Source organism: Triturus cristatus, chromosome 5_1 (assembly GCF_964204655.1).
Source record: "Triturus cristatus chromosome 5_1, aTriCri1.1, whole genome shotgun sequence".
NCBI lineage: Eukaryota > Metazoa > Chordata > Amphibia > Caudata > Salamandridae > Triturus > Triturus cristatus.
In genome coordinates this window covers 227,111,694-227,139,546 of record NC_140587.1, presented here as the reverse complement: position 1 = coordinate 227,139,546, position 27,853 = coordinate 227,111,694, and the positions used below count along the sequence as shown (strand labels likewise).

General features: G+C 45.2%; 1 protein-coding gene across 4 annotated transcripts in view; it reads right to left on the bottom strand.

The window, feature by feature from the left end:
• FAM135B (family with sequence similarity 135 member B) overlaps window positions 1-27,853 on the bottom strand; it is a 1,149,009-nt gene that overhangs the window by 132,967 nt on the left and 988,189 nt on the right. For all 4 annotated transcript variants that reach the window (XM_085604871.1, XM_085604873.1, XM_085604872.1 and 1 more), the window contains 2 exons: window positions 9,785-9,858; window positions 6,511-6,665 (listed from right to left, as the gene is read on the bottom strand). In XM_085604871.1, the coding sequence (XP_085460997.1) occupies window positions 6,511-6,665; window positions 9,785-9,858 (229 nt within the window). The remainder of the gene's footprint in view (window positions 1-6,510; window positions 6,666-9,784; window positions 9,859-27,853) is intronic.

Genomic DNA, 27,853 nt, shown 5'->3' with positions numbered 1-27,853 from the left:
GGCTTGGTGGTGAGAGGCTCTGGTGTGTTGATGTGACAGAAGGTGCGGTTGCAGTTTTGGCAGGTGAAGGCTGCCATTAAGATGGTCTACATGTTTCAGCCTGGTTGATCTGCAAAAAGTATCTAGGCTTTCGTCCGGACCTAAAAGTTATTGTTGCTGCCATAGAGAAAAAAAGTAAAAAGTGTGTGTGTTTTCGATGTTCTTTTTTTGTTTCCTTTTTTTTCCTCTTTTCCTTTTTTTTCCTCTTTGGCAGCAGCAATACCTTTTAGGTCCTGACGATATCCTAGATACTTTTTGCAGATCAACCAGGCTGAAACATGTAGACCATCTTTACAACTATGAAGTTTAAATCCATACTGCATTTTGCATTGCTTTTTAATCCTGTCAGTGGGAGCAAGTATTAAAGATTGTTTTGGTCCCACTAGGCAGTTTTAACCTCACTACCTCACTTTGTACATTTTTGTTTTGCGCTGCGTACTCACTACACCACTGCTCATTTGTGGGATTTAGTATCCTTGACAGTGTAGTGATATCCTAAAACATCCCTGAACTCCTTCCTCTCAGTGAGGAAGTTGTAGCCCTTAGTGGGACCAGGTTTTCCCACTAAGACGAGATACCCCTATGATGAAGCATGACACCTACAGTGTGTGAGGGTATTCGTCCTGAAAGGGATCTCTCCTCATTGGAGACTGTATGAGACACAAGCCCGCCTCGTCAAAGGTATTTGAGTGCGTTAGTATAGACCCAAGGATTTGTTTGTGGTGCGATTGTATTGTACAGGGGATCCTTTCCTTGCAGGTCTCTAAATTGTTTCCCTTGGACCCTCCTTCCCCATTTTTTGTGTTATGTATTACTGTAGGCTTTCAGGACTTTAGTGCCACCCACTTAAGTAGCCCTTTAAAATTTGTCTCTGGCCTGCCATTGCCACTTGTTTGCAGATTTGAACTGACAACTTGAAAAGATTTATTCTACGTGGCAAAATAAACCTTTTAGCAAGCCTAAACTTCTTTTTTTTAATATATATGTCACCCCTAGGGTATGCCCTAAACAGCCCATAGGGCAGGGTGCAGTGTATATAAAATGTTGGACATGTACTTTCAAGTTTTATGTGTACTGGTAGTGAAAAACTCATAAATTAGTTGTTCACTACTGTGAAGCCTACCTCTCCCATAGGATAACATTGGGTTACCTTAGTACACTTAATACATGCATTTGAGGAGAGGGAGAAATGTCATGTTTGGTCACAAAAGAATTGTAATTTAAAATCCTCTTTAATGATAAAGTCGAATTTTAAGTCACAATTCTGAAAATGACACGTTTGGAAAGTTGGTATTTTCTTGTCCTAACCATTTGGTGAATACAGCCTTGGGTCACATGGCTGGGAATAGAGTAGCAGTTGGCCTTTGTGTATTCCTCCCAGCCAGTAAGACAAAGGGGGACTAGGTATTGGCAGGATAGCTGTAAGAAATTGGGTTACTAGTTGTGGGAGAGGAAACCCTACTCTGGCAGCCACCACAATCCTTGTCACGCAATGTGTAAAGCATTTATGCAGCACCTCAAACAGTAATAAAGTAAAAATACAACACTAGAAAAATCACACATAAATGAGACAAATAGGGTTAATTTTAATAAGTGATAGAAGACCAAAATGACAAAAATCTAATTAGTGGAACTGGATATATTTAATTTTAAAGATTTCAATGACTATAGCGCCAAAAGCACAAAGTAGCTTCTATGGTTATCTGGTAGTGCTGGACCAGAACAAAGTCTCAAGTTCAGGCTGACCGTGATGGAGTGCGGGCCGGCTACAGGGACCCAGATAAGCCTGCTGAACAAGAGTACGGTAATTCTGGTTGCATAGCGCTGCAAGTTTCAGCATCGAGGCTTGTGCCGCACAGCAGAGGCGATGCGAAGTCCAAGTGGTAGATGCATCACGCAGCGTGTTTCCAAGTAGCTGTGATGCAAGGTCCTGTGATGTCATCGAGGAGGAGGCCATCGATGAAGGGGTTTGCGTCGCAAAGTCTTGCGTTGAGGATAAGTCGAGTACCGAATGGTTCCCAAGAAGTTGCTGGGCTTGGGAAGGGTAGTCCTGCATCATCATCGAGGTTGCCATCAATGAGAGACTTGTGATGTGAGGGCCTGTGTCAGGGATGCGTTGTGCAATGGTGGTTCCGAAGAGACTGCGGACTGCGAAGGCGATATGGAATCCATGCGCTGAGAGAGTCCTCGCAGCGAGAACAATGCATTGGTTCTGCTCAGGGTTGCGATGTGCAGCAGAGGAGATGCAACGGTTCTCATGGATCCACAGATAGGCTTGTACAGCACATTCAGGCCCCCTTCCAAGGGTCTAGGACAGGAGTGGCACCACTTGGCAGTGTACGACTCACAGTTGCAGGATCTAAGAGCTGGTTACAAAACACTAGCCCTTGGAGTCGCTCTGGTGGTCCCTGGTACAGGTTGCAGGCCAGTCCTTCTCATCCAGGCAAGTGGGCAGCATGTATGCAGGTCAACAGAGCGGCAGTCCTTCAAGGCAACAGTTAAACAGAGTGGCAGTCCTTTCAGTATTACAGCGGTCCTTTTTCCTGGCAGAGTCTTCCACAGGTCCAGAAGTGTACTGAAGAGTTAGTGTCTGGGCTCCAATATTTATACCTGGTTCTTTTAAGTGGAAGAAGCTACTAGAGGATTCCCTTTGAAGTACTCAGGTTGTCTTCCTCCCTGGCTTCAGACTAACTAAAGGGGGTACCCAATCCTTTGTGTGAAGGCAGGACACAGCCTATTCAGGTTTTGCCCCCCCCATCATGTCAGTGATTACCCATCCAGGCACACCTAAGCCCTCTATAATGTATGGCTGTCTCAGAGGAATACACAAAGGCCAAGTGCCAACTAGTCCTAGTCATGTGACCCAGGGATAGGCTGCAGGCACTAAATGGTTACGCTAGGAAAATGTCAACTTTCTAAGAGTGACATTTTCAAAATTGTATTTCAAAATCTGAATTTGTCATAAAAGATGATTTTTCATTACAATTCCAGAGATACCAAACATGAACTGGTCACCTACTCCCATTTGGAAGTTAACCTTATTAAATGTAAGAAGGTAACGCCAATATTATTCTAAGGCAAGGTAGGCCTTGCAATAGTGAAACATTGTTTTAAGAGTTTTTCACTATCAGGACATGTAAAAATTAAAAGTAAATGAATGTTTGGGCCTGGAAAATGGCTTATTAAGCTAAATTGAAATTGCAGTGTAAAACTGCACACATAGGCTACAATGGCAGGCCTGAAACATGTTTAAGGGGTTACTTAAATGGGTGTCACAATGAGTGCTGCAGGTCCACTAGTAGCATTCAATTTACAGGCCCTAGGTACATGTAGTACCACTTTACTAGGGACATACAAGTAAATTAAATATGCCAATTGAAGGATATGCCAATGTTGCCTTGTTTTAAGGAGCGAGCAAACGCTCTGTAGCACTAGTTAGCAGTGGTAAAGTGCACAGAGTCATGAGGCCAACGAAAACGAGATCAGAAAAATATGGAGGAGTAAGGCGTAATGTTTGGGGAAAGACCACCCTAGGGCTGACAGATCTAACAATGGGCCACCTTTCCAGGATGGGAGGGGGAGAGCTGTTCCCTATCCCACTTGCATTTCAAAGGGGCTGCATCAGCATCCTCACAGAACTTGATACTACTCTATTTTAACCCTAGAGTGCCTGGAGCCCGGTCCCGGGGATAAAAGAAATTTCTGAAGCAGATGTGGGAAGAAGACTAGACGTTTATTACGCTGCCGGACCTGGGATGTCCTTGTACTCAGAGAATTGCCATGCTGCTTGAGAACTGCCTTGCTTCTTGATGCCTGTGTTGTTGCTTGAAGGAGAGATGACCATCTCCCTGTTCCCAGGAAGACCAGAGTGACTTCAAGGGTCATTTGGCTGACCTCCTGTTCTGGGCTACAAGGACACAACCAGCACCAGAGGCCTCCCTGCAACTGCCCAGGTGATCTGATGCAACTGGACCTGGTTGGACCTGAAACTGAACCTGCCTGAGCCCTCCTAGCCTCTGCTAGAGTGAGTCCCTGGTCCCCAAGAGGTGCTTCTCCATGTATTGGACCCTTGGCTGGCATCAGAGTGCACTTCTATGAAAGAAATTGAAAAATCTTGACGTTTTGGGCTCTTCGAGACAGCAAAGAGCCAGTCTGTGTGAGAATTTGTTGCCCTCGACCACTGCTATCATGAAAGTCCGGTGAACCTGACTCTGTGTGCTACAACAACTGCCAGTGACGACCGGCAATATGAGATCTGAACTTCACGCTATAGCAACAACAGCTCACAGTGACAGCCAATGTGATGCTCCAGAAAAGACTGACCATCCGCGACGCCCGACCAGATCTTCTCACTATAGTGACAACCATCCGTGACACCAGACCAGCTCTACGCGCTGTAGTAATGGCAATCCACAAGGATCTCCTCGCAGCCTCCTCCACCCTGAATTAGACCCTTCATGCCAGACTTTGAAAAGGTAACTTTTTCATCTAGTGCCTGTATCCAACCCGCTCTCACTTGTGGTTGGCCTGACCTTGCGGCTTTCCCCTGGTCTAGCATGACCAGCTGACTGCCAATGGTGCTTTGTGCTATACCTACCTAAAACTTTGAAATGATGGATTTTTGTTGTTTGGTATTATATTATTTATTAAAATGTTCCCTATTTTTCTAAATTGGTGTTGGATTTTTATAGTGTCATGTTTTTACTTTATTACTGCTTGTGTGCTGCATAAATACTTTACACATTGCTTTTAAGTTAAGCCTGACTGCGTATGTGCCAAGCTGCTAGATGCTTAAGCACAAGTTAATTTAGTGACTCCGGTGGCTAACCCTGATAGGGACTGTGGTTGTTGTTGAAAAGGGTCTTCACCCCCCTCAACCAAAAATCAATGTCATACAGATATGGGAAAAGGCATGTCATGGATACACCCCTGCCTTTGTTTTTCTTACTCTCAACTGAGTGGCAGTGGGGTCATTAAGGTCCCTCCAGTTGTGTCGTTGTTAGGCTTGCTTCATGGTCCACATTTATTACTCTTGGATGCAAGGCAAGGCTGCACCCAAGCTGCCTCACGTAAAAGTGAGAGAGAAAAACGTGCCTTGTCTTCTAAAATATGATGCATTTTTACTCTCACCTGAGCTGATACAATTTTGGCATTCAGGCACTAACATGCACACTCTTGCGCCATAGTGCAATGGTGTGTGTATTCCCTGAAGCATAGGTTTTGTACATGGAGGGGTGTCTTGCATTAAGGCTTTTAACACTTTGTATGTGTTCTGTAAAAAGGAGCAAACACTGAAAGTTGGAAAAATGAGGAGAAACACAAACATTTCTCCTCGTTATGTCTTCCTCGAAGAGGCATAAGATCTTGGAGCATATCCCTTTCTACAAATGTTTGTAGACCGGGATGTATGTTAAAACCCATGAGTGGTTGCATGGAAATGACCATGCACCACCCATGAAAAGTAACGCAAAGTTGCGTGACTTTGGAATACTATCCATTGCAAATCGAAATTTGTGTTCGATAGTAAATCCCACCCTTACATTTTGTGCCTGGTGTGCATCAAAAAAGTAAGGCAAACACGGCATTAGTAAATCTTAGTGCAGGGTTTTGTTTCTTTTAGAGAGTTTTAATGTGTACTAATAATACACCGGTGTACACAGAGAGCCTCATTTACTAATTGCTCGTGCACTGTAGCAGCTGCAAATGCTGCGTGTAAAGAGAGAGCAGGAGTGCACCAAATGTACTGAAGTAGGGCACTCACCTCCCCTCTACAAAATTCAATGCTTTGACTAATTTTTAAGATTTTCCCACTTTGTATGTGTGCTGTACAGTGCAGCACACATGTGAAGTCGGAAAAAAGGAGACAAAAAAGGTTCTCCTTCATAGCACCTGGTGGAAAGGTTAGCTATTTTCTGTTGCTAAACCCCGGGGCGTATTTACAAGCCCCTAGCGCCAGTTTTGCATCACTTTTCCCGTTAAAGATGACGCAAAAGTGGGAAAGGGGCTTGTAAATCTGCCCCCGTCTACTTTATTTAGTAATTTGGGTTTAATGTAAGAGAGCGTGGGAGGTTGCATGTGAATGCCCATGCACCACGCATGACACGCCCCCTTGGTGCTCAGTAATGTTCACGTTACTTTCACGTTATTTCCAGTTTAGCGCTGGTAAGAAAAGTAAACATGAATTTTTCCCAAATAAATGTTTAAGACATGCTTGATTCTTATACAATGCTGCCATCTAACGGTCTTCTTTCTAAATACAGTGAGTTGTCTGGAAATATCTTCGCTGGCGGTGGAAAACAACAAATGAAAGAAAGAATATATTTTTGTTGCAAAGATTACGCACTGCAGCATATATTATTGCAGTCGCCTACACTGTTTTTCCGCACTTATCTATCTCTTTTACAAAAATCCCAAGCAGTTGAAAGAGGAGTGAGCTCTCCATAAAGCGATGTAAACTTTTATTAAACTGACCTGCAGAAGAGAAATCAAGATATCTGTCTTCAAAAATAATAGGAAGAGAATTCCAGTCTCCATCGATGTCCAGGCATTCGGCGGGAAGTGGAGGCATGCTGGTGAGGTATTCCGAATTTCGTACTTCTGTTGAAATTTGATTTTGATTTTGGATCCTGCAAGTCAATTGTGAAGAGGGATAAATAAATAAAAAATCCCAAATACACACAAAAATTCATGCACGGTGGATAGTTAATAACATTTGAAGTATAAATAGCTGATCCACTTTTTGAAATTGCCTGGCGCTCATTGCTCCAAAATTAACCAGGAAAACGACCAGACAGGCCTTCCACAATGGAAAAAGGGGCAATCACCTCTCAAACCAGCAAACACCAGTGATGCTATATGCGTTGGTTGGAAGCTGACAAGTAAAAAGATAAATCTTGAGGCCCTCATTAGGAACGCCTCATAATTCCTGATTCGGCCTGTTAATCCTATCACAGACAGAAATAGAAGGTCTGGGGGATGAGGTAATTTTAAATAAGGCTCTTGCAAAATTAACCCACATTTTTCTAGGAAAGACTGTGCCCCAGCCTTTAGTCAATTCCAAAGGAAAGTATTCCTCGAATTTGTGAATCATCTGCCAAAACTGAGACAGTAGCAAGGATTTCCTGTGCTATTCCCTTTTACCTAGGAAGGATTTTATAACTAAGGCTCCCAGTTTTACATTTTACTTAATTTTTTAGAGATGCAGACCGAAAACAGAGCTTTTGCTTCATTTAGTTTATATACATAAAAAAGGAAAGTCGAGAAATTTGGTATTCTTTTCAATGACTCACCATGCTGTCATTCAAGTCTATCTGACCAATACCTTTGCAGATTGAGAGAATAAATTCAAAAATAGTGATAAAATGTTCTTAAATAAATTTATATGTGCACTTCTTTGTACTATAATTGTAAAAGCATCATATGATCATATTGTTATATTTTTTGGGTTGCTTTATGGTGCTTAAGCGCAACTGTAATCAAATAGCGAGAACAAATGTACTGGTTACAAATTTGGAACTATATTAGGTATTGCGTCATTTGTTCATGAAACACAAAATATATATACATAAATTCCAACAATATGAGCAAAACCAAAATATCGATACATACAGACATAAAAGTCCAAAATATAAGTATGAAAAAGTATTACTCATAACTAATAGTATCGGTAAGTGGAGGAGTAAAATAGCCCCATCAGTTTTACCAATGTACCCAGCCGCGGCCTATGCAGGTAAGAGCGGTGGGGCTCGGTAGGCGGGGGCCAGGGGGATTTCGACAGACGACGATGAGGGAAAATTAAATAAATAATTACATTTCCCTCGGTGTAGTCTGTCAAAATCCCCCCCACCCCCCGACCGATTTTGGTGCATTCTCAGCTTTACAAGTCCTTGTAATTCTGGGATTGTGTCAAAAACCATGGGAGTTGTGTGGGAATACCCACCACAATGCCCATGGATTGCCTTCCTTCTGCAGAGTAAGGCAACACAGCGATTTTCGCTGTGTTGCATTATTCCAGATTTATTAAGCCATTCAAAGCCCTGCAAAGTGGCTTTGTGTGACTTCATAAATCTGACTTAGAGTCATGCGTCATGCATGTACCACTTTGTTTGGTGCAAACATAATGCAAGCCTCTCATAAGTATGTCCCTGAATATTTAATCCAACCTGACATGCATTATTTTCAAGGTAAGTGGGAAGCAAAGTTCCCAAGTATAGTCCTGTAGTTAGAAATCCACAGAGCATGTTGTGAGCTGCATAGCTATATAGACCTTTAAGGCCTGATTGAGGTGTTGGTGACACTAGAACATTATCTGAGAAAAGGTGCAGCACTCACTTCGTTATGGATTATCCAAATCATTTTTAAGAATGATGTATAAAGCCTTTTGGATATCGTCCATCCAGAGTTTCTCAAAACCACAGGATTGCAAACACAAAAGGCAAACCTAGCTTCGTGTTTTCTTTTGATAAGATCAAATACTCATCTCTGTTCCTACTATAATGTGCTTGGGGGGAAGGAGGGCTATCTGTGTACATCTAATTTCTAGGTCTCTGGCAAGTGCTAAAGGCAATGAGCCTTCTTACTTGAGGCTCGTTCCCAAGCAACATTCCATCATCCCCTCATCTTCCACTAGCATCCAGCCTGCAAAATGAACTCACAGCAGTCACACTGTTCGGACATTTTCCATTTTGTGTACCCTTTATGAGCAGCCTGCAACTTTCCACTTCGCTGCCTAGTATTTCTCAATATTCCAGGTGAATGCTAGGCCGGAAATGGCTAAGCACTATGGGCATATGTACAAACTGTGTTTGTGGTCGGAAAAGGCAAGATCAGCAAATATGTCAAAATGCTTTTGCATATTTACAAAATACAAATTACGATTCAATAAAACATTAATGGATCGCAATTTGTGTTTGCAATTCTGTATTTGAAAGGGGTGTGTTTAGGGCGTCCCTTCCAAATACCAAATCTGAATGGGATGTATGAATGTTTTGTGACTAAAGTATGGTTGCAAACCATTCATATTTTACCGACTCCATGAAGGAGGTGGCAACCCATTCACATATGAGAAGGTTTCCCGAAGGGGACCCCTTCCCCTTTGAGACTAGAAAACAAATATTTTTTAAGAGCAGGCAGGTGTCCCATCGATCACTGTATACTCATAAAAAATTAAACTTCAAGTTTAACTTTTCCTTTTTAAATGCATCCCATTTTCCTTTAAGCAATATGGGCTGCATTTAAAAAAAAAAAGGTTGCTTTGTTAAAAAGCAATCACAGATATGGTGTTCTGCTGACCTCAGCAGGCCAACATCTCTGTGATGGCTGCGATACCTAATGAGTCGTAGACTATGACTTACCTCATCAATGTGAATGTGGCAGGTCAATTTGCGACCCACTAGGAATTGCTATGCCAAAGATGTAAGTTTTCTTTCATCAGGAATTGTGATTTCCTAATTGCGATTCAGTAAGAATCGAATTAGGAGATCGTAATCCTAGAATACTGTACATGTGGCCCTACATCGAAATTTTAATAAATGTCTAACAGTCAAACTTGCATAAACTTTATTGTTGTGGTGCCCAAAGTCGATATAGGAGAGCCAATCCCATGGAAGGCTCTTAGGATTACCGCTATGTTAATTGTTTCAACTTTGACTTATTGCACGTAAAATGTGCATATCTAGAAATTCCGACATTGAATTCTATACAGATATAGGACACAGCTTTGTTAATGCATTGAGAAGAGACTTACAGATGCTCCTGAAATGTCAACACTGCTTCCTTCTGGTGCTCTGTGAAGAAAAAGGCCTCAGAGAATCTTCTGACCTGGTTTAAAAATAAGACAGCAGGTTTAATCAGCCACACAGCCCAACATTCAGCATTGCAAAACTGAACATCTTTGTAATAGGGGTTTGGAGTGTGTTGATTAAGTTCTCTACGTTATATATACTCTATATACTGAAATATAAAATTGTAAGCATTGCCTCCTTTCAATTCCTCTCATTGTGCACTAACAATGGCACCTAGGAAAACTCCCCTACCTGTGAAAGTATGTGGACCTTCAAGCGACCCTTGACCTTGCCTGGTAGGTCGCTCCCCCCCACTCCAGCTCTGCCTGCACCCCCGCAGACGCCTACTGCCGCTGCTGAAGTCGAGGCCCTCCACCACCCGCAGGCTACCACCTGCGCCTCATCCCTGGTGGCCGCGACCGATCCGCTTCCCTGCTCCCGTCCCTGCCGCTGCTTCCCCTGTGGCCCCACCCCCTCCGCACCCATTCGCTGCCCCTGACACATGCCTCCCGCCTCCAGCTGCTCCTCCCTCCCCACCTCCCCATATATGGCGGCTGATGCATGGCCGCGCACAGCGGGCACGCCGCTGGCACACCGGAGGCGCGCCTAAGGCAAGCCCATCTGCGCCTGGACTGCGCCCAGTGCCAGAAATCCTGCCCCCTGCACCAGCCATGAAGACCGCCTCCGCTACGACGCCAACACCCTCGTCGCTCTCAACCCAGGAAGGACCCACACCTGCTGCAACGCCGCCCCAAAGTGTACCCACGGTCCCTTCGCCTGCCGGAATTGCAGCTTCTCCTGCCCCGAAGGCGCCGAGACACCCGCAACGACGGAACCCAACCAGCTCAGATGCATCCTGATCAACACCCGCTCCGCACGCAAATATGCCGTCGAGCTCTGGGACCTACTCGACACCGCATCCCCGGACGTCGCCTTCCTGACCGGGACCTGGATGAACGAAGCCTCCTCTCCAGACATCGCCATAGCCATCCCCGATGGGTACAAGATCACCCGCAAAGACCGCACCAACGGAGCCGGAAGAGGAATCGCCATCGTCCACAAGAACACCATCAGGGTCTCAACAAACACCAATGACACTCTGCCGAATACATGCACTTCCAGATCCACATGGACCCCAAGACCACCCTAAGAGGCACCCTCGTCTACAGACCGCCAGGACCACGGCCACAATTCTGCGACTCCATCGCCGACCTCATCAGCACGCACGCGCTGACCTCCACCGACTACATCCTCCTCGGAGACCTGAACTATCATCTGGAGAACAACAACGACAACAACTCCTCCACCCTGATCGACAACCTCGCCAACCTCGGACTAAAACAGCTCGTCACGACGCCGACCCACATCGCCGGTCACACGCTTGATGCCATCTTCTCCTCTAGCCCCCACGTCGCCTTCAGCCACGCCTCCGAACTTCACCTGGACAGACCACCACTGCATCCACTTCTCCTTCCGAAAACCCCTCACACACCACCGCACCCCACAGATCCCCCGCCGCTGCTGGGGCAAAGTCACTGAAGAACAACTACAGACAAACCTCGCACTCAACCCTCCGACCAACCCCGACAATGGTGCACTCACCCTCAGACGCTGGATGGACGACTGCGCAAACACCTTAGCCCCGCTGAAAGAGCCCACCAACAGAAACACCAGCAAGAGAGCCAGCTGGTTCACCCCAGAACTCCTAGCTTCAAAGCGCACCTGCTGGAAATTGGAGAACATATGGCACAGCGACAAGACGCCGGACAGCCGCGCTGCCCACAAAGATGCCATCCGCAACCACCACCACCTCATCAGAACTGCCAAAAGGACCTCATTCAAAGACCGCCTTGACAACAACGCACACAACAGCAAGGAGCTCTTCAACATCGTGAAGGAACTCTCCAACCCCAGCTCCAATGTCAACGACATCCCGCCATCGCAAGCCCTGTGCGACTCCCTCGCCACCTTCTTTCACTGAAAGATCACCGACATATATGACAATTTAGACCCCCGGACGACCCCCACAGGCCTCGACAAGCCGGACCCACCGCACACCACCGACCACAACTCCCTGACAACCTGGGCCAACGTGAGCATCGAGGACACAATCAAGACCATGGGCACAATCCACTCCGGATCCCCGTTTGACCCTCTCCCACACCACATCTTCAACAAAGCTGGCAGTTCCATCGCACCCCACCTGTGCAACATCATCAACCTCTCCTTCGAGACCGCTACCTTTCCTGAGAGCTGGAAGCACGCAGAGATCAACGCCCTTCTGAAGAAACCCGAGGCGGATCCGAGCGACCTCAAGAACTTCCGGCCCATCTCCCTGCTTCCGTTCCCAGCAAAAGTCATCGAGAAGATAGTTAACATCCAGCTCTCCCTTCACCTCGAAGACAACAGCATCCTGGACCCCTCCCAATCAGGATTCCGCAGCAACCACAGCACTGAGACCGCCCTCATCGCCGCCACAGACGACATCAGGATCCTGCTAGACAACGGCGAGACGGCGACCCTCATCTTCCTGGATCTCTCCGCCGCCTTCGACACCGTCTGCCACCGTACACTACGTACGCACCTCCACAACGCAAGGATCCGAGACAAGGCCCTGAACTGGACCACTTCCTTCCTATCTGGCAGAACTCAGAGAGTCCGCCTCCCCTGTTCCGTTTCGAAGCCTCCAAGATCATCTGCGGCATCCCACAGGGATCCTCCCTCAGCCTGACGCTGTTCAAGGTCTACATGGCACCACTAGCACGCATCGCCCAACAGCACGACCTCAGCATAATCTCCTACGCCAACGACACAAGCTGATCCTCTCCCTCACCAAGGAACCCCTCACCGCCAAATCCAACCTCCACCAGGGAATGAAGGCCGTCGCCGACTGGATGAAGGAAAGCCGACTTAAGCTGAACTCAGACAAGACGGAGATCCTCATCCTCGGGCCCAACCCCTCAGCATGGGACGACTCCTGTTGGCCCGCATCACTGGGGACACCCCCGGCTCCTACCAACCACGCACGCAACCTGGGAGTCATCCTCGACTCGAAACTCACCATGACCAAACAAGAGAACGCAATCTCCTCCACCTGCTTCAACACCCTCCGTATGCTCCGTAAGATCTACAGATGGATCCCGACAAACACGAAGAAAACAGTCACCCAAGTCCCTAGTCAGCAGCAGACTCGACTACAGAAACGCCCTCTACGCCGGAGCCTCGTCCAAGCTCATCAACAGACTGCAAAGAATCCAGAACGCCTCTGCACGGCTAATCCTAGATGTCCCGCGCCGCGACCACATCACCCCCCACCTGAGGAACCTGCACTGGCTCCCCGTCGACAGAAGAATCTCCTTCAAACTCCTGGTCCACGCACACAAGGCACTCCACAAAATCGGCCCAGCCTATCTCAACAGCCGACTCGCCTTCTACGTACCCAACAGGAAACTCCGCACCGCTAACCACGCCCTGGCCACGGTCCCGCACATCCGTAGAACCACAGCTGGAGGCAGGTCCTTCTCCCACCACGCCGCCAAGACCTGGAACACCCTCCCCCCAACCTTCGACAAACCGAAGACCTGTTGACCTTCAGGAGACGACTCAAGACCTAGCTCTTCGACCAGTAGCAGCAGCTCCCCCCCCCCGCCCCCTCCCCTCAGCACCTTGAAACGCTCACGGGTAAGTAGTGTGCTTTACAAATGAACTGATTGATTGATTTGAATTGAAACCACCAAATATGTAAAATTGGTATTAATGATTTCATCAAAATATAAATACATCTTGAGACACCACTGTTAAACCCTTGGTGTGCCAAAAAGCTTTGCCAAACAGTGTATTTGGGAGAGAAGCGTAGCATCGGTGCACATACAGTATACTATCAATTTTAAATACATTTGTAATTTTAAACATGTGTTTATGGTGACCATTATAATGCAACCTCTTTCTTAATCAGCATAGGACGGTGTGTGAATGTGATGTCGTAAGTGTTAGATCTGTCTTCTATTGGCGTGGTTTCCCCTGTCTTTTTGCATCTGACCACCTGTTTTTTTGAGTATGTGCTGCATTGAGGTTTTGCTGGTGTTTGGACTCTGGGCACTTTACCACTGCTGGCCAGTGTTAAAGTGCAGGTGGTTCCTGTTTAAAATGTAATGATAATTGGTTTCCCTGTGATTGGCATATTTGATTTACTAGTAAGTCCCTGGTACAATGCACCAGGGGTGCCCAGGGCCTGTAAATCAAATGCTACTAGTGGGTCTGCAGTACTGATTGTGCCACTGAAATAAGTAGCTTTGAAAACATGTCTCAGACCTGCCACAGCAGTGTTTATGTGTGCAGTTTTAAACTGCCATTTCGACTTGGTAAGTGCACCCACCTGCCAGGTCCAAACCTTGCCTTTTATTATATGTACGACACCCCTAGGGTAGGCCCTAGGTAGCCCCATGGGCAGGGTGAAGTGTATTTAAACGGTAGGACATGTCCTGTGTTAAAATGCGGTCTACTCCAAACACCAGATGGACTCAGGTAGGAGAACAGCAATTCTTTATTCAATTAAGTTGTCCTGCATGGAAAGCGAAGCTCTCCCTTGGCCAGCCAGTTATCAACTGCCAGGCTCAGAATCCTATCCTCCTAGGTCGAACGTGGAATGCACTGAACACAGCGCTCCACACTCCACACTAGGGGTTCCTTAACAGATCAAACCTAGAAGAAGATTACAACACATCCTCTTCTCTTATACAAATAAATGAACAATGAATGAATGAAGTACAGGGAAAAAGAATAAACAAAGTACATAACATTTTTCTTCCCTAATTTGCATGGTGCACGTCATGCAACAATTACTTAACATTTTAAAGAAGAACATAAAGAAACACTTACACCAATAGGTCCTATCAGTTACATATGTAATCTCTCAAATAACCTGGAGGATGGCGACCCCTCACATGCTTCTCTTCTCTTGCAACCGGAACTATTGAAACAGCCCCATCCAAAGAGACAGAGGCATCACCACCACCTTGTCTTCCCACATGAGTGGAACCACTGTCAAGAGAACTGTTCAACAAATCAAGATCAGACATAGATAGAAAAGTGTTACCACCATCTGTGACTTTACCTTCTTTCTTGACATCACCACTAACACTACTTTTCTGGTACAGTGCCACACGTCTATAGTTCCACTTGTCCCCATTGTCCAGAATCACACCATAAGGTAAGATGTGTTTAACCTTGTAAGGACCTAAAAACTTTGAAACCCGAGCACCAGGTCTGCCACTGCGTACTTTTACCAAATCACCTGGAGAAATGTGTTTCCCAGATTTCTTCTCCGTACACCCCCCATGTTGAGAAGAGAAGGATAAACTACTACTGGGTGCAGAATCTCTCAACACCATCTCTTTAAACCATGTGGGAACCAGTTTGGTGTTGGGCAGTCTACCACGCATCAGTTCAAACGGTGTCTTGCCTGTCACTCCATGCGCACTCGAGCGATACGCCCACAGCATTTCAGACACCAACCCCTCAACTCCAATTCCGCTAGACCGGGCCATCTGAATAGTACCTTTAACAAGCCGGTTCGCCCTCTCAACCATCCCATTGCCCTGCGGATTATAAAGAGAGGTGCGAACATGTTTGATGCCAAAGGACCCCAGAAATTTCTGCATCTCATCAGACGTCAGCTGAGTACCATTGTCCGTTATCAAGACTGAGGGTATGCCTTCCTCCCGACATATTTCCTTTAGGACACCAATAGTGGATGATGTGGTGATATCCTTCAGAAACTTAACTATCAACCACTTTGAATGGACATCCACCACTACCAAGCCAAAACGTAAACTCTCCCTCAGTTCATTCATGGGTCCAATGAAGTCTAAGCAAACACTATGCCATGGTTGACCTGGATCTGTTATATGTCCTAAGGAAGCTTGGACCCCTACTTTCAACCGTTTGTCACTCTCCTTACAAACCTCGCAATTAGCAACTACAGAATCTACATCTGAATCCATTCCAGGCCACCACCAATTTGCTCTCAACCTTTTTTTAGTCCTAGTTTGGCCCAGATGCCCTTCGTGAGCCAAACTTATTAGGTTATGCCTTAACGCCACAGGTGGAATAAACAGTTCCCCTCGCATGATTACAACATCCCCACATACAGACAGTTCATCAAGGATCTTAACATACGGCCTAGTGGCGTGAGAAACTGAGCTTTCTCTTCTACCCCCCAAGAGAATTAAACGTTTAAGTTCTAACATAGAATTGTCAGAAGACATTTCCCTTAACCAATCTGCCTTTGTAATGGCTTGGGATTCAACCACACTCAATGCATCTTGTACTGATGCTACAGCTCCTTCACTTTGTTTCTTCAAGACAGCAATTTTATCAACTATCTCCCAATCAAGAGATAATCTTGATAAGCAATCGGCTTGTACATTCCTCCAACCTTGAATATAAACCACATCATAGCAATACTCTTGAAGGCGAGAGGCTAATCTAGCCAATCTTGCTGAACACTTGTTTGTACCCCCTGGTAACAACACCTTGATGAGAGGTTTGTGATCTGATTTGAGTGTGAATCTTGAACCCCACAAATAGGTTCTAAAGTATTCACACCCCCAAGCAGCAGCCAAAGTTTCCCGTTCTATCACCGAATAATTTTTCTCGGAATCAGTCAGCGTCCTGGATGCAAATGCCACCGTCTTCTCATGACCATTATGTAACTGAGCCAAAACTGCTCCAAGACCTGTGGCACTGGCATCAACAGTGAGTACTGATTGACGCTTGGTGTTAAAAGGAGTGAGAATACTTGCTTCACAAATACTTTTCTTGATCTCCTCAAAGCATATCTGATGAGAAGTGCTCCACGCAAAAGCAACTCCCTTCTTTAAGAGGGATCTTAACGCCACAGTTTTGGTTGAAAAATCCTTAACAAACTTAGAATAATACTCTATAAGTCCTAAGAAGGACCTCAGCTTGTCCTTATCCGAGGGAACAGGAGCCAAGCGAATAGCATCTAACAAATTTCGTTTGGGTTTTACTCCCTGGTCCGAAATTTCATACCCTAGGTAGTCAACTTTATCTACAAAGATTTTGCATTTCTCACGTCTGAGAGTTAAGCCAGAGTCTCTAATTTTAAGTAATGCTTCTCTGAGTGTATGATTGTGTTGATCCATTGTGTCTCCAAAAACAAGGATATCGTCTTGGAAAAAGACAATATTATTCACATCCTTAAACAATACATTCATTACTCTCTGAAAGATGCTGGCAGCCGAACATAGGCCAAACGGCATCCTAGTACACTGAAAAATGCCATCCATGGTGATAAAGGCTGTGAGTGGCTTGGACTCATCATGTAGTTTGATTTGATGATACGCATTTTTTAGATCCAATTTCGAAAAAAACTTACCACCACTCAAAGCCAGAATCAACTCATTGATGTTCGGTAGCGGAAAGGTGTCTACAATTACATTTTGGTTAAGCGACCTGAGGTCTATGCAAAATCTAAATTTTCCGTCAGATTTTTCAGTGATAACAACCGGAGAAACCCACATTGAGCTCTCTACAGGTTCTATCACCCCCGAAGAAACCATATCTTTCAACATATCCTTAACTGCATCCCTAGCCACTAAGGGTGTCCTGCGCACCTTGTGTTGAACAGGAATAGCATTGGATTTTAGAATTATTTTATGTACATAACCCTTAAAGCAGCCTAATTCTTCTCTGAATACATCCTTCATCTCATCTAAAATTTTCCCAAGAGATGGGTTGTCAATCACCAGTTAAGGAACCCCTAGTGTGGAGTGTGGAGCGCTGTGTTCAGTGCATTCCACGTTCGACCTAGGAGGATAGGATTCTGAGCCTGGCAGTTGATAACTGGCTGGCCAAGGGAGAGCTTCGCTTTCCATGCAGGACAACTTAATTGAATAAAGAATTGCTGTTCTCCTACCTGAGTCCATCTGGTGTTTGGAGTAGACCGCATTTTAACATTGGCGACGAGTTGGCCAGCGTCCTGCAGTGGTGGCGGCTCAAGACTCACGCGGTGAGCTGTGGAGTGGATTGCCGTTTCTGGCTTTGACTGGCTCCGACTTCGTCTTCGACATCTTTTCTTGACGACCTTCGACTTCTCTCCACGATGAGGTGCCGTATGTGGATGGAGTAAATTCCTTGTTGGATTTGGGTTGCTGAACGGTTGGTTTGGATGCGAGGCTGACGCTCGAGCCATTACGTGCTCACGAGCCTAACAGCGCGCGAGACCCGACGAACACCGTGTGCCCAACCAACTTTAGAAAGAACGAAGGCTGGTACGCTGCTCGCGTTCATCGGACAAGCCCTATTTCCTCTAAATAGCACGTTACTACGACGTCGGCGGCCATTTTAGTTAAGTATTTTTCACAACTTCGCATCAGCTGTCTTCACGGCTGTCTCCTGTTGACTGCTACACGGACTTGGCACCCAATTGTTCAATGCGCAAGTAAAGACCGTTGTGCAAGGTACACGTTGCTTTCATAATTTGCGAAAGTATATTTAAAAATTTTCGACACTTTGTTTATTTTGTTCTGTGACAGTGCAGTGTGCTTGTACTTGGAACCCTTTGTGACTGTCTAAGTTTTTACATTTATTTCACGCAATCGCAATGGCAATGGAGTCACAGAGCTCAATCCTTTCACCTCCTGTTTTCCTAGCATCGTCAGGCCCCTTATCCATCGAATGGGAAGATTGGTTACCTATGTTTGAAAATTACATTGATGCTCTTGATGGTTCCAAGTTTAGTGCAGCTAGGAAAAGAGCACTTTTGTTAAATAATTTAGGCAAAGAGGGTCAACGTATCTTTAAATACCTTCCACCTGCTACTCTACCCAATGGAAATGTCATCGAAGATGTATATGTGGAAGCTAAGAAACGTCTTGAAACAAGGTTTGCTAAAGAAGTCAATATTGTCATGAATCGTTATCACTTCTACACGCACAGACAGGAAGAAAATCAATCGGTTGATGATTTTGTATCCAAACTTCGCGAACTTTCCTTGAAGTGCAAATTTGGCGCAATAACTGATGAACTTGTTCGTGATCAGTTGATAGTGCAATGTAAATGTAAAAAAACACAGGAACGTCTTTGGGCTGCAAAGAATCCCTCATTGAAAGATGCTATTGATATAGCAAAAGTTCTTGAACAGTCTCAATACTGTATGCGAGAGCTAAAGAAAAAACAAGAAAACTTTTCAGATAGTGTTTCGAGTGTATCTAAAGAGGATTCAGATGTTGCAGCTGTGTTTAGGTCAGGCAAAATGCCGCAAAGAGGTAGACAGCAAATTAGATTGTGTTACAGATGTGGTAGTTCATTTCACAATGCGGATTACACTAGATGTCCAGCAATAGGGAAAGGTTGTAAAAAATGTGGGCGTAAGGGTCACTTTGCTAATATGTGTAGGCAATCTTTTAAACAGAGAGTGGCCACAATTGATAGTAATTCTAACATTTTTTCTCAGGATACAGATCCTTCATGCATAGTCACTACACCAATTCAGCAGGTGGATAAGATATTATGTGTGGATGATCCTGTTGACAACATTTTAAGTGTCGATGACCATATAGGCAGGAAGAATAGACCCAAAGCAGATTTTCTGATTAATGGGAAACCAGTGCAATTGATGGTAGACTGTGGATCCATGTACACGATTATTCCAAAAGATATATTCGAAATGTCATGGGCAAATGTGGTGTTATTACCCAAGGATATTAATCCGGGAGGTTACCAAGGTGAAACAATAAGTTTGTTAGGATATATGAACTCCACGATAGAATTTGAGGGCAGATCTATACAAGGAAAAGTATATGTTGCCACTGAGGGACCACCTATTTTAGGGTGGATGCATCAATATGATCTTTCGATCATAGTTAATCCCAGAGCTTCCTCTCAGGTGATGGTGATTGACAACCCATCTCTTGGGAAAATTTTAGAGGAGATGAAGGATGTATTCAGAGAAGAATTAGGCTGCTTTAAGGGTTATGTACATAAAATAATTCTAAAATCCAATGCTATTCCTGTTCAACACAAGGTGCGCAGGACACCCTTAGTGGCTAGGGATGCAGTTAAGGATATGTTGAAAGATATGGTTTCTTCGGGGGTGATAGAACCTGTAGAGAGCTCAATGTGGGTTTCTCCGGTTGTTATCACTGAAAAATCTGACGGAAAATTTAGATTTTGCATAGACCTCAGGTCGCTTAACCAAAATGTAATTGTAGACACCTTTCCGCTACCGAACATCAATGAGTTGATTCTGGCTTTGAGTGGTGGTAAGTTTTTTTCGAAATTGGATCTAAAAAATGCGTATCATCAAATCAAACTACATGATGAGTCCAAGCCACTCACAGCCTTTATCACCATGGATGGCATTTTTCAGTGTACTAGGATGCCGTTTGGCCTATGTTCGGCTGCCAGCATCTTTCAGAGAGTAATGAATGTATTGTTTAAGGATGTGAATAATATTGTCTTTTTCCAAGACGATATCCTTGTTTTTGGAGACACAATGGATCAACACAATCATACACTCAGAGAAGCATTACTTAAAATTAGAGACTCTGGCTTAACTCTCAGACGTGAGAAATGCAAAATCTTTGTAGATAAAGTTGACTACCTAGGGTATGAAATTTCGGACCAGGGAGTAAAACCCAAACGAAATTTGTTAGATGCTATTCGCTTGGCTCCTGTTCCCTCGGATAAGGACAAGCTGAGGTCCTTCTTAGGACTTATAGAGTATTATTCTAAGTTTGTTAAGGATTTTTCAACCAAAACTGTGGCGTTAAGATCCCTCTTAAAGAAGGGAGTTGCTTTTGCGTGGAGCACTTCTCATCAGATATGCTTTGAGGAGATCAAGAAAAGTATTTGTGAAGCAAGTATTCTCACTCCTTTTAACACCAAGCGTCAATCAGTACTCACTGTTGATGCCAGTGCCACAGGTCTTGGAGCAGTTTTGGCTCAGTTACATAATGGTCATGAGAAGACGGTGGCATTTGCATCCAGGACGCTGACTGATTCCGAGAAAAATTATTCGGTGATAGAACGGGAAACTTTGGCTGCTGCTTGGGGGTGTGAATACTTTAGAACCTATTTGTGGGGTTCAAGATTCACACTCAAATCAGATCACAAACCTCTCATCAAGGTGTTGTTACCAGGGGGTACAAACAAGTGTTCAGCAAGATTGGCTAGATTAGCCTCTCGCCTTCAAGAGTATTGCTATGATGTGGTTTATATTCAAGGTTGGAGGAATGTACAAGCCGATTGCTTATCAAGATTATCTCTTGATTGGGAGATAGTTGATAAAATTGCTGTCTTGAAGAAACAAAGTGAAGGAGCTGTAGCATCAGTACAAGATGCATTGAGTGTGGTTGAATCCCAAGCCATTACAAAGGCAGATTGGTTAAGGGAAATGTCTTCTGACAATTCTATGTTAGAACTTAAACGTTTAATTCTCTTGGGGGGTAGAAGAGAAAGCTCAGTTTCTCACGCCACTAGGCCGTATGTTAAGATCCTTGATGAACTGTCTGTATGTGGGGATGTTGTAATCATGCGAGGGGAACTGTTTATTCCACCTGTGGCGTTAAGGCATAACCTAATAAGTTTGGCTCACGAAGGGCATCTGGGCCAAACTAGGACTTAAAAAAGGTTGAGAGCAAATTGGTGGTGGCCTGGAATGGATTCAGATGTAGATTCTGTAGTTGCTAATTGCGAGGTTTGTAAGGAGAGTGACAAACGGTTGAAAGTAGGGGTCCAAGCTTCCTTAGGACATATAACAGATCCAGGTCAACCATGGCATAGTGTTTGCTTAGACTTCATTGGACCCATGAATGAACTGAGGGAGAGTTTACGTTTTGGCTTGGTAGTGGTGGAGGTCCATTCAAAGTGGTTGATAGTTAAGTTTCTGAAGGATATCACCACATCATCCACTATTGGTGTCCTAAAGGAAATATGTCGGGAGGAAGGCATACCCTCAGTCTTGATAACGGACAATGGTACTCAGCTGACGTCTGATGAGATGCAGAAATTTCTGGGGTCCTTTGGCATCAAACATGTTCGCACCTCTCTTTATAATCCGCAGGGCAATGGGATGGTTGAGAGGGCGAACCGGCTTGTTAAAGGTACTATTCAGATGGCCCGGTCTAGCGGAATTGGAGTTGAGGGGTTGGTGTCTGAAATGCTGTGGGCGTATCGCTCGAGTGCGCATGGAGTGACAGGCAAGACACCGTTTGAACTGATGCGTGGTAGACTGCCCAACACCAAACTGGTTCCCACATGGTTTAAAGAGATGGTGTTGAGAGATTCTGCACCCAGTAGTAGTTTATCCTTCTCTTCTCAACATGGGGGGTGTACGGAGAAGAAATCTGGGAAACACATTTCTCCAGGTGATTTGGTAAAAGTACGCAGTGGCAGACCTGGTGCTCGGGTTTCAAAGTTTTTAGGTCCTTACAAGGTTAAACACATCTTACCTTATGGTGTGATTCTGGACAATGGGGACAAGTGGAACTATAGACGTGTGGCACTGTACCAGAAAAGTAGTGTTAGTGGTGATGTCAGAATTACTATCAATTGTGGCCACTCTCTGTTTAAAAGATTGCCTACACATATTAGCAAAGTGACCCTTACGCCCACATTTTTTACAACCTTTCCCTATTGCTGGACATCTAGTGTAATCCGCATTGTGAAATGAACTACCACATCTGTAACACAATCTAATTTGCTGTCTACCTCTTTGCGGCATTTTGCCTGACCTAAACACAGCTGCAACATCTGAATCCTCTTTAGATACACTCGAAACACTATCTGAAAAGTTTTCTTGTTTTTTCTTTAGCTCTCGCATACAGTATTGAGACTGTTCAAGAACTTTTGCTATATCAATAGCATCTTTCAATGAGGGATTCTTTGCAGCCCAAAGACGTTCCTGTGTTTTTTTACATTTACATTGCACTATCAACTGATCACGAACAAGTTCATCAGTCATTGCGCCAAATTTGCACTTCAAGGAAAGTTCGCGAAGTTTGGATACAAAATCATCAACCGATTGATTTTCTTCCTGTCTGTGCGTGTAGAAGTGATAACGATTCATGACAATATTGACTTCTTTAGCAAACCTTGTTTCAAGACGTTTCTTAGCTTCCACATATACATCTTCGATGACATTTCCATTGGGTAGAGTAGCAGGTGGAAGGTATTTAAAGATACGTTGACCCTCTTTGCCTAAATTATTTAACAAAAGTGCTCTTTTCCTAGCTGCACTAAACTTGGAACCATCAAGAGCATCAATGTAATTTTCAAACATAGATAACCAATCTTCCCATTCGATGGATAAGGGGCCTGACGATGCTAGGAAAACAGGAGGTGAAAGGATTGAGCTCTGTGACTCCATTGCCATTGCGATTGCGTGAAATAAATGTAAAAACTTAGACAGTCACAAAGGGTTCCAAGTACAAGCACACTGCACTGTCACAGAACAAAATAAACAAAGTGTCGAAAATTTTTAAATATACTTTCGCAAATTATGAAAGCAACGTGTACCTTGCACAACGGTCTTTACTTGCGCATTGAACAATTGGGTGCCAAGTCCGTGTAGCAGTCAACAGGAGACAGCCGTGAAGACAGCTGATGCGAAGTTGTGAAAAATACTTAACTAAAATGGCCGCCGACGTCGTAGTAACGTGCTATTTAGAGGAAATAGGGCTTGTCCGATGAACGCGAGCAGCGTACCAGCCTTCGTTCTTTCTAAAGTTGGTTGGGCACACGGTGTTCGTCGGGTCTCGCGCGCTGTTAGGCTCGTGAGCACGTAATGGCTCGAGCGTCAGCCTCGCATCCAAACCAACCGTTCAGCAACCCAAATCCAACAAGGAATTTACTCCATCCACATACGGCACCTCATCGTGGAGAGAAGTCGAAGGTCGTCAAGAAAAGATGTCGAAGACGAAGTCGGAGCCAGTCAAAGCCAGAAACGGCAATCCACTCCACAGCTCACCGCGTGAGTCTTGAGCCGCCACCACTGCAGGACGCTGGCCAACTCGTCGCCAATGTTAAAATGCGGTCTACTCCAAACACCAGATGGACTCAGGTAGGAGAACAGCAATTCTTTATTCAATTAAGTTGTCCTGCATGGAAAGCGAAGCTCTCCCTTGGCCAGCCAGTTATCAACTGCCAGGCTCAGAATCCTATCCTCCTAGGTCGAACGTGGAATGCACTGAACACAGCGCTCCACACTCCACACTAGGGGTTCCTTAACAGATCAAACCTAGAAGAAGATTACAACATCCTGGTGTGTTTTACATTTCCTGGTAGTGAAATACTGCTACTGCTAAATTTGTTTTTCACTACAGCAAGGTCTGTCTCTCCCATATGTTAGCATTGGAGCTGCCTTGTAAAATCTTACGAGTGTATCTGCCAATTGGGATGATAGAAAATTGGAGTTGGACGTCTCTGGACTCATAATTTAAAAACAGATCTGAAAATGCCACTTTTAGAAAGTTGCCATTTGCTTACTTTAACCATTCTGTGGTTCTGCCTGTTTGTGGAATGAATATCTGGGTTAGGATGACAGTTGGGCTGTCTGTGCCTTCACTCTAGGCAGTCACACAAAGGGAGCTGAAGGGTGCCCTTCATGTCCTGATGACCCATCAGGCTGGTGGGTCTTCCTGAGCTAGAGTGGTGGGAGGAGTTGACACTGTCACCTGAATACAGCTGGGCCTGTCCTCACACAAAGAAGTCTTCACCTCCTGCAGTGTGTCTGGAGCCAGGGCAGGGAAAGGGAGGGTCTTGAACACTTAATAGACTGTCCTTTGAAGTTCACCTTTTTCAAAGGCCAAAATGGGTATAAGTACTGGACCTGTGACCCCCAAATACTCAGAAAACCTCTGGGTCGAGTGCATTCTGCCAAGAAGAACTAGATTACTGTCAGGAGGGACTGCCACTTTGCTATTTGCTTTGCTGTGTTGGTGTGCTGCTTTTCTGCTTCTGTCTTGAAAGTGAAAGGAATGGACTTTGCATTCCACATCCTGCTTCTGAGGTTCTCCAAAGGCTTGAGTTGAGCAAGCTTCCTGTTGAGAAGTCTTAGGGCCATCAAAGACTTCACTTGTTCTTGCTAACAGCACATGGGCTCTTCTGCTGAAGGTCCTGTCTTGCCGAATGGTGCCAAATCCAGTTTCTAGGTTCTTGGAGTCAAGTGGTTTGTGCTGCAAACCAAGGAAAGCAAACCTGACTCTGTCATAGATGCGTCTGCATGCATCATAGACAGAGGCACTGGCTGTGAAGAGCATGGCGCGCCGCCCCAACTTACACTGCAGACCCAGTTGCCAGCGACAGCAAATTTCTGACTCTTACGCCATCATCGAAGCCGCTGCCTGCACCAGGTACCACTCGCGAAGAGCATGACGCACCTCCTTGACTTACAGTGCAGCCCCACTACACCGATAACAGCGCCCCAGCATCAACGCCACACCACACCCTACACTGGAGCCGAGGACCCTGCTCGTGAAGAGCACAACGCACTGCCCTGACTTACACCGCTGCCTGGGTCCAGCCAACACCAGAGCTTCTGCATCGACACTGCGGAACTGAAGCTTTGCGGCTTGACCCTCGACACCTTATCAGTGCCGCTTCACAGTAAGGAACCGAGGTGCTGCACCGGCAACCGCATCATCACCTCAACGTCTGCAGCAGTAAAGAACCGACTGGTCACCTACTCTGCCCAGCAGTAAGGAACCGACACCTCACCTCCACTGCAGCAGTAAGGAATGGACGACGCACCGGCCTCCACAATGCCTCACCTACTCTGTGCTTCGTATCATCTTTGTTTTTGCCCGACACTTTCAAGGTACTGTACTGGGGTCTGCCCAACTCCGTAACTGGTCCTCGCTCCATTGAGGTCAGACTGTCTTTGTGGAGTCGTCGACCGCTGCCAAATAGCCTTGATTAGAGCTATTTTTGATTTCTAAAAGCTAAACTTGATTTAATCTTTTAAAAGTGATAACTGGATTTGTGTATGTTGGATTTTTGTCATTTTGGTCTTGTTATATTCAAATATTGGCTATTTTTCTAAACTTGTTTGGAGTCCTTTTGTAGCGTTTTCGCTGTGTTACTGTGTGTGTGTGTTTATAGACATACTTTGCACATCGCCTCTTGGACAAGTCTGACTGCTCTGTGCCAAGCTACCAAGGGGGTGAGCAGAGGTTATCCTAGGTGTGTAACTTATTCACCCTGACTGGAGTGGTAGGTTCTGCCTGGCTTAGGTGCATACCCTAGCCACCCAGAACCGCCATTTCTAACAGTAATTATTTTTAAAATGTATTTATTTAATTATTTATTGATGTGCTTCGAAAAGAGCTACTTATCTTTTTTCAGTTGCTTAAGAGCACTTGTTGGCTGTGTGGCACAATGCAGCATTATGGGGTGAGTTAGTATGAGAAATTGGGCTGTTGTTTGACTTGGGTGTGCACCAAGCTCAAGTAGCAATCACAATCCTTGTCAGGGTAAGGCACAAGCAAACCCCAAATTAACCTATGCTAACGCACTGGTAGCTTGGCACAAAGCAGTCAGGCTTAACTTACAGGCAATGTGTAAAGTATTTGTGAAACACTTCAAACAGCAAAACAGTGAAAACACCAGACAAAATTTATCCCAATCCAAGTTAGAAAATCAATTTAATAAATAAAACAAGACCAAAAAGACTAAAATCTAATAAGTAGATCCAGAGATATGAATTTTAACAGAATGTAGTGAAAATAGTCAAAAAGCACAAAACCACACTTTCAGGCCGACCACGATGGAGCGCAGGTTGGATACAGTCCCTAGGTTGGTCCTCCTGAGGTTTTACCCTTTCAGGACAGCATCAAGAGTTGCTTTCATGTTGGAGAGGGCTGCGAGGAGCAAGAAGAGTATCGCAGAAGGCTGTCAGCATGGCACGAAAGGCAGGCTGGGTGTCGCGGATGGGAGCTACTTGGTGGTGGTCACACGCGAGTGGTCGATGCTGGAGTGTGAAGAGTTGGGCTGATGGGTTTCATATAGAATTGAGGTGCGAGCTGCGAGGTCTTGATGCAAACAGGCCTGTTTGTGGTTTCAAAGAGCCCAAAAGCTTCATTTAAGCATGTTGAGACACACCAAGGTTCCAGGACCTAAGGGCACGACTTGGGGGTGAGGAACTCTCTGCAGCTAAATCCAGGCGCTGGTGCAGGATGTTGGGAAGCCTTTTATGTCCCTGAGGCTCAGATCAGGAGGCCAGCAGACTAGCCCTTTGAGTCACTCAGGTGTCCTTGGTTGAAGATGAAGTTGCAGGTCCAGTTCTCCTTCCCCAGGTAAGAGGGCAGCACTGCAAGGCAGCAGTTTCTTTAGCAGAGTGAGAGTCCTTTCAGCAGCACAGCAGTCATTCTTCCGGCACAGTATCCACGGGCTCAGAAGTGTACTTAAGAGTTGGTGTCTGAGGTCCAGTATTTATACACAGTTTTGCCTTTGGAGTGGGGAGAAACTTCTAGAGGTCTGCCTATTTAAGCACACAGACAGCCTGCTGTCCTGGTGGCCTGGCTCCAGACTAAATACAGGGAGTTTGCAGCCGTTTGGACACTTACACTTGAGTAGACTGTGTCCTGTCTCCGCACAATCTCCGACCTCCATTCTGCCAGTGATAGCCCATCCAGTCACACCTACGCTCCCCATTGTGTGTGGCTCTCTAAGAGGAATCCACAAAGCCCAACTGTCAGCTACACCCATTCATGTGACCCAGAGACTGGCTGCAGGCATCCAATGGCTAAGGCGAGAAAATGCCAACTTTCTAAAAATGGCATTGTCGGAATAGCAATTTAAAATCCAACTTCACCAAACATTAGGAATTTAGATTGTGATTCCAGAGACACCAAGCATGTAGTAGTTACCTATTCCCATTTGGAAATTACAAGTATGAAATGCAATAAGTTACTCATCTAATGTTATCCTATTGGAGAGGTGGGCCTTGCAGTAGTGAAAAGCTAATTTAAGAGTTTTTCAATGCCAGAACATGTAAAAACTTAAAAGTA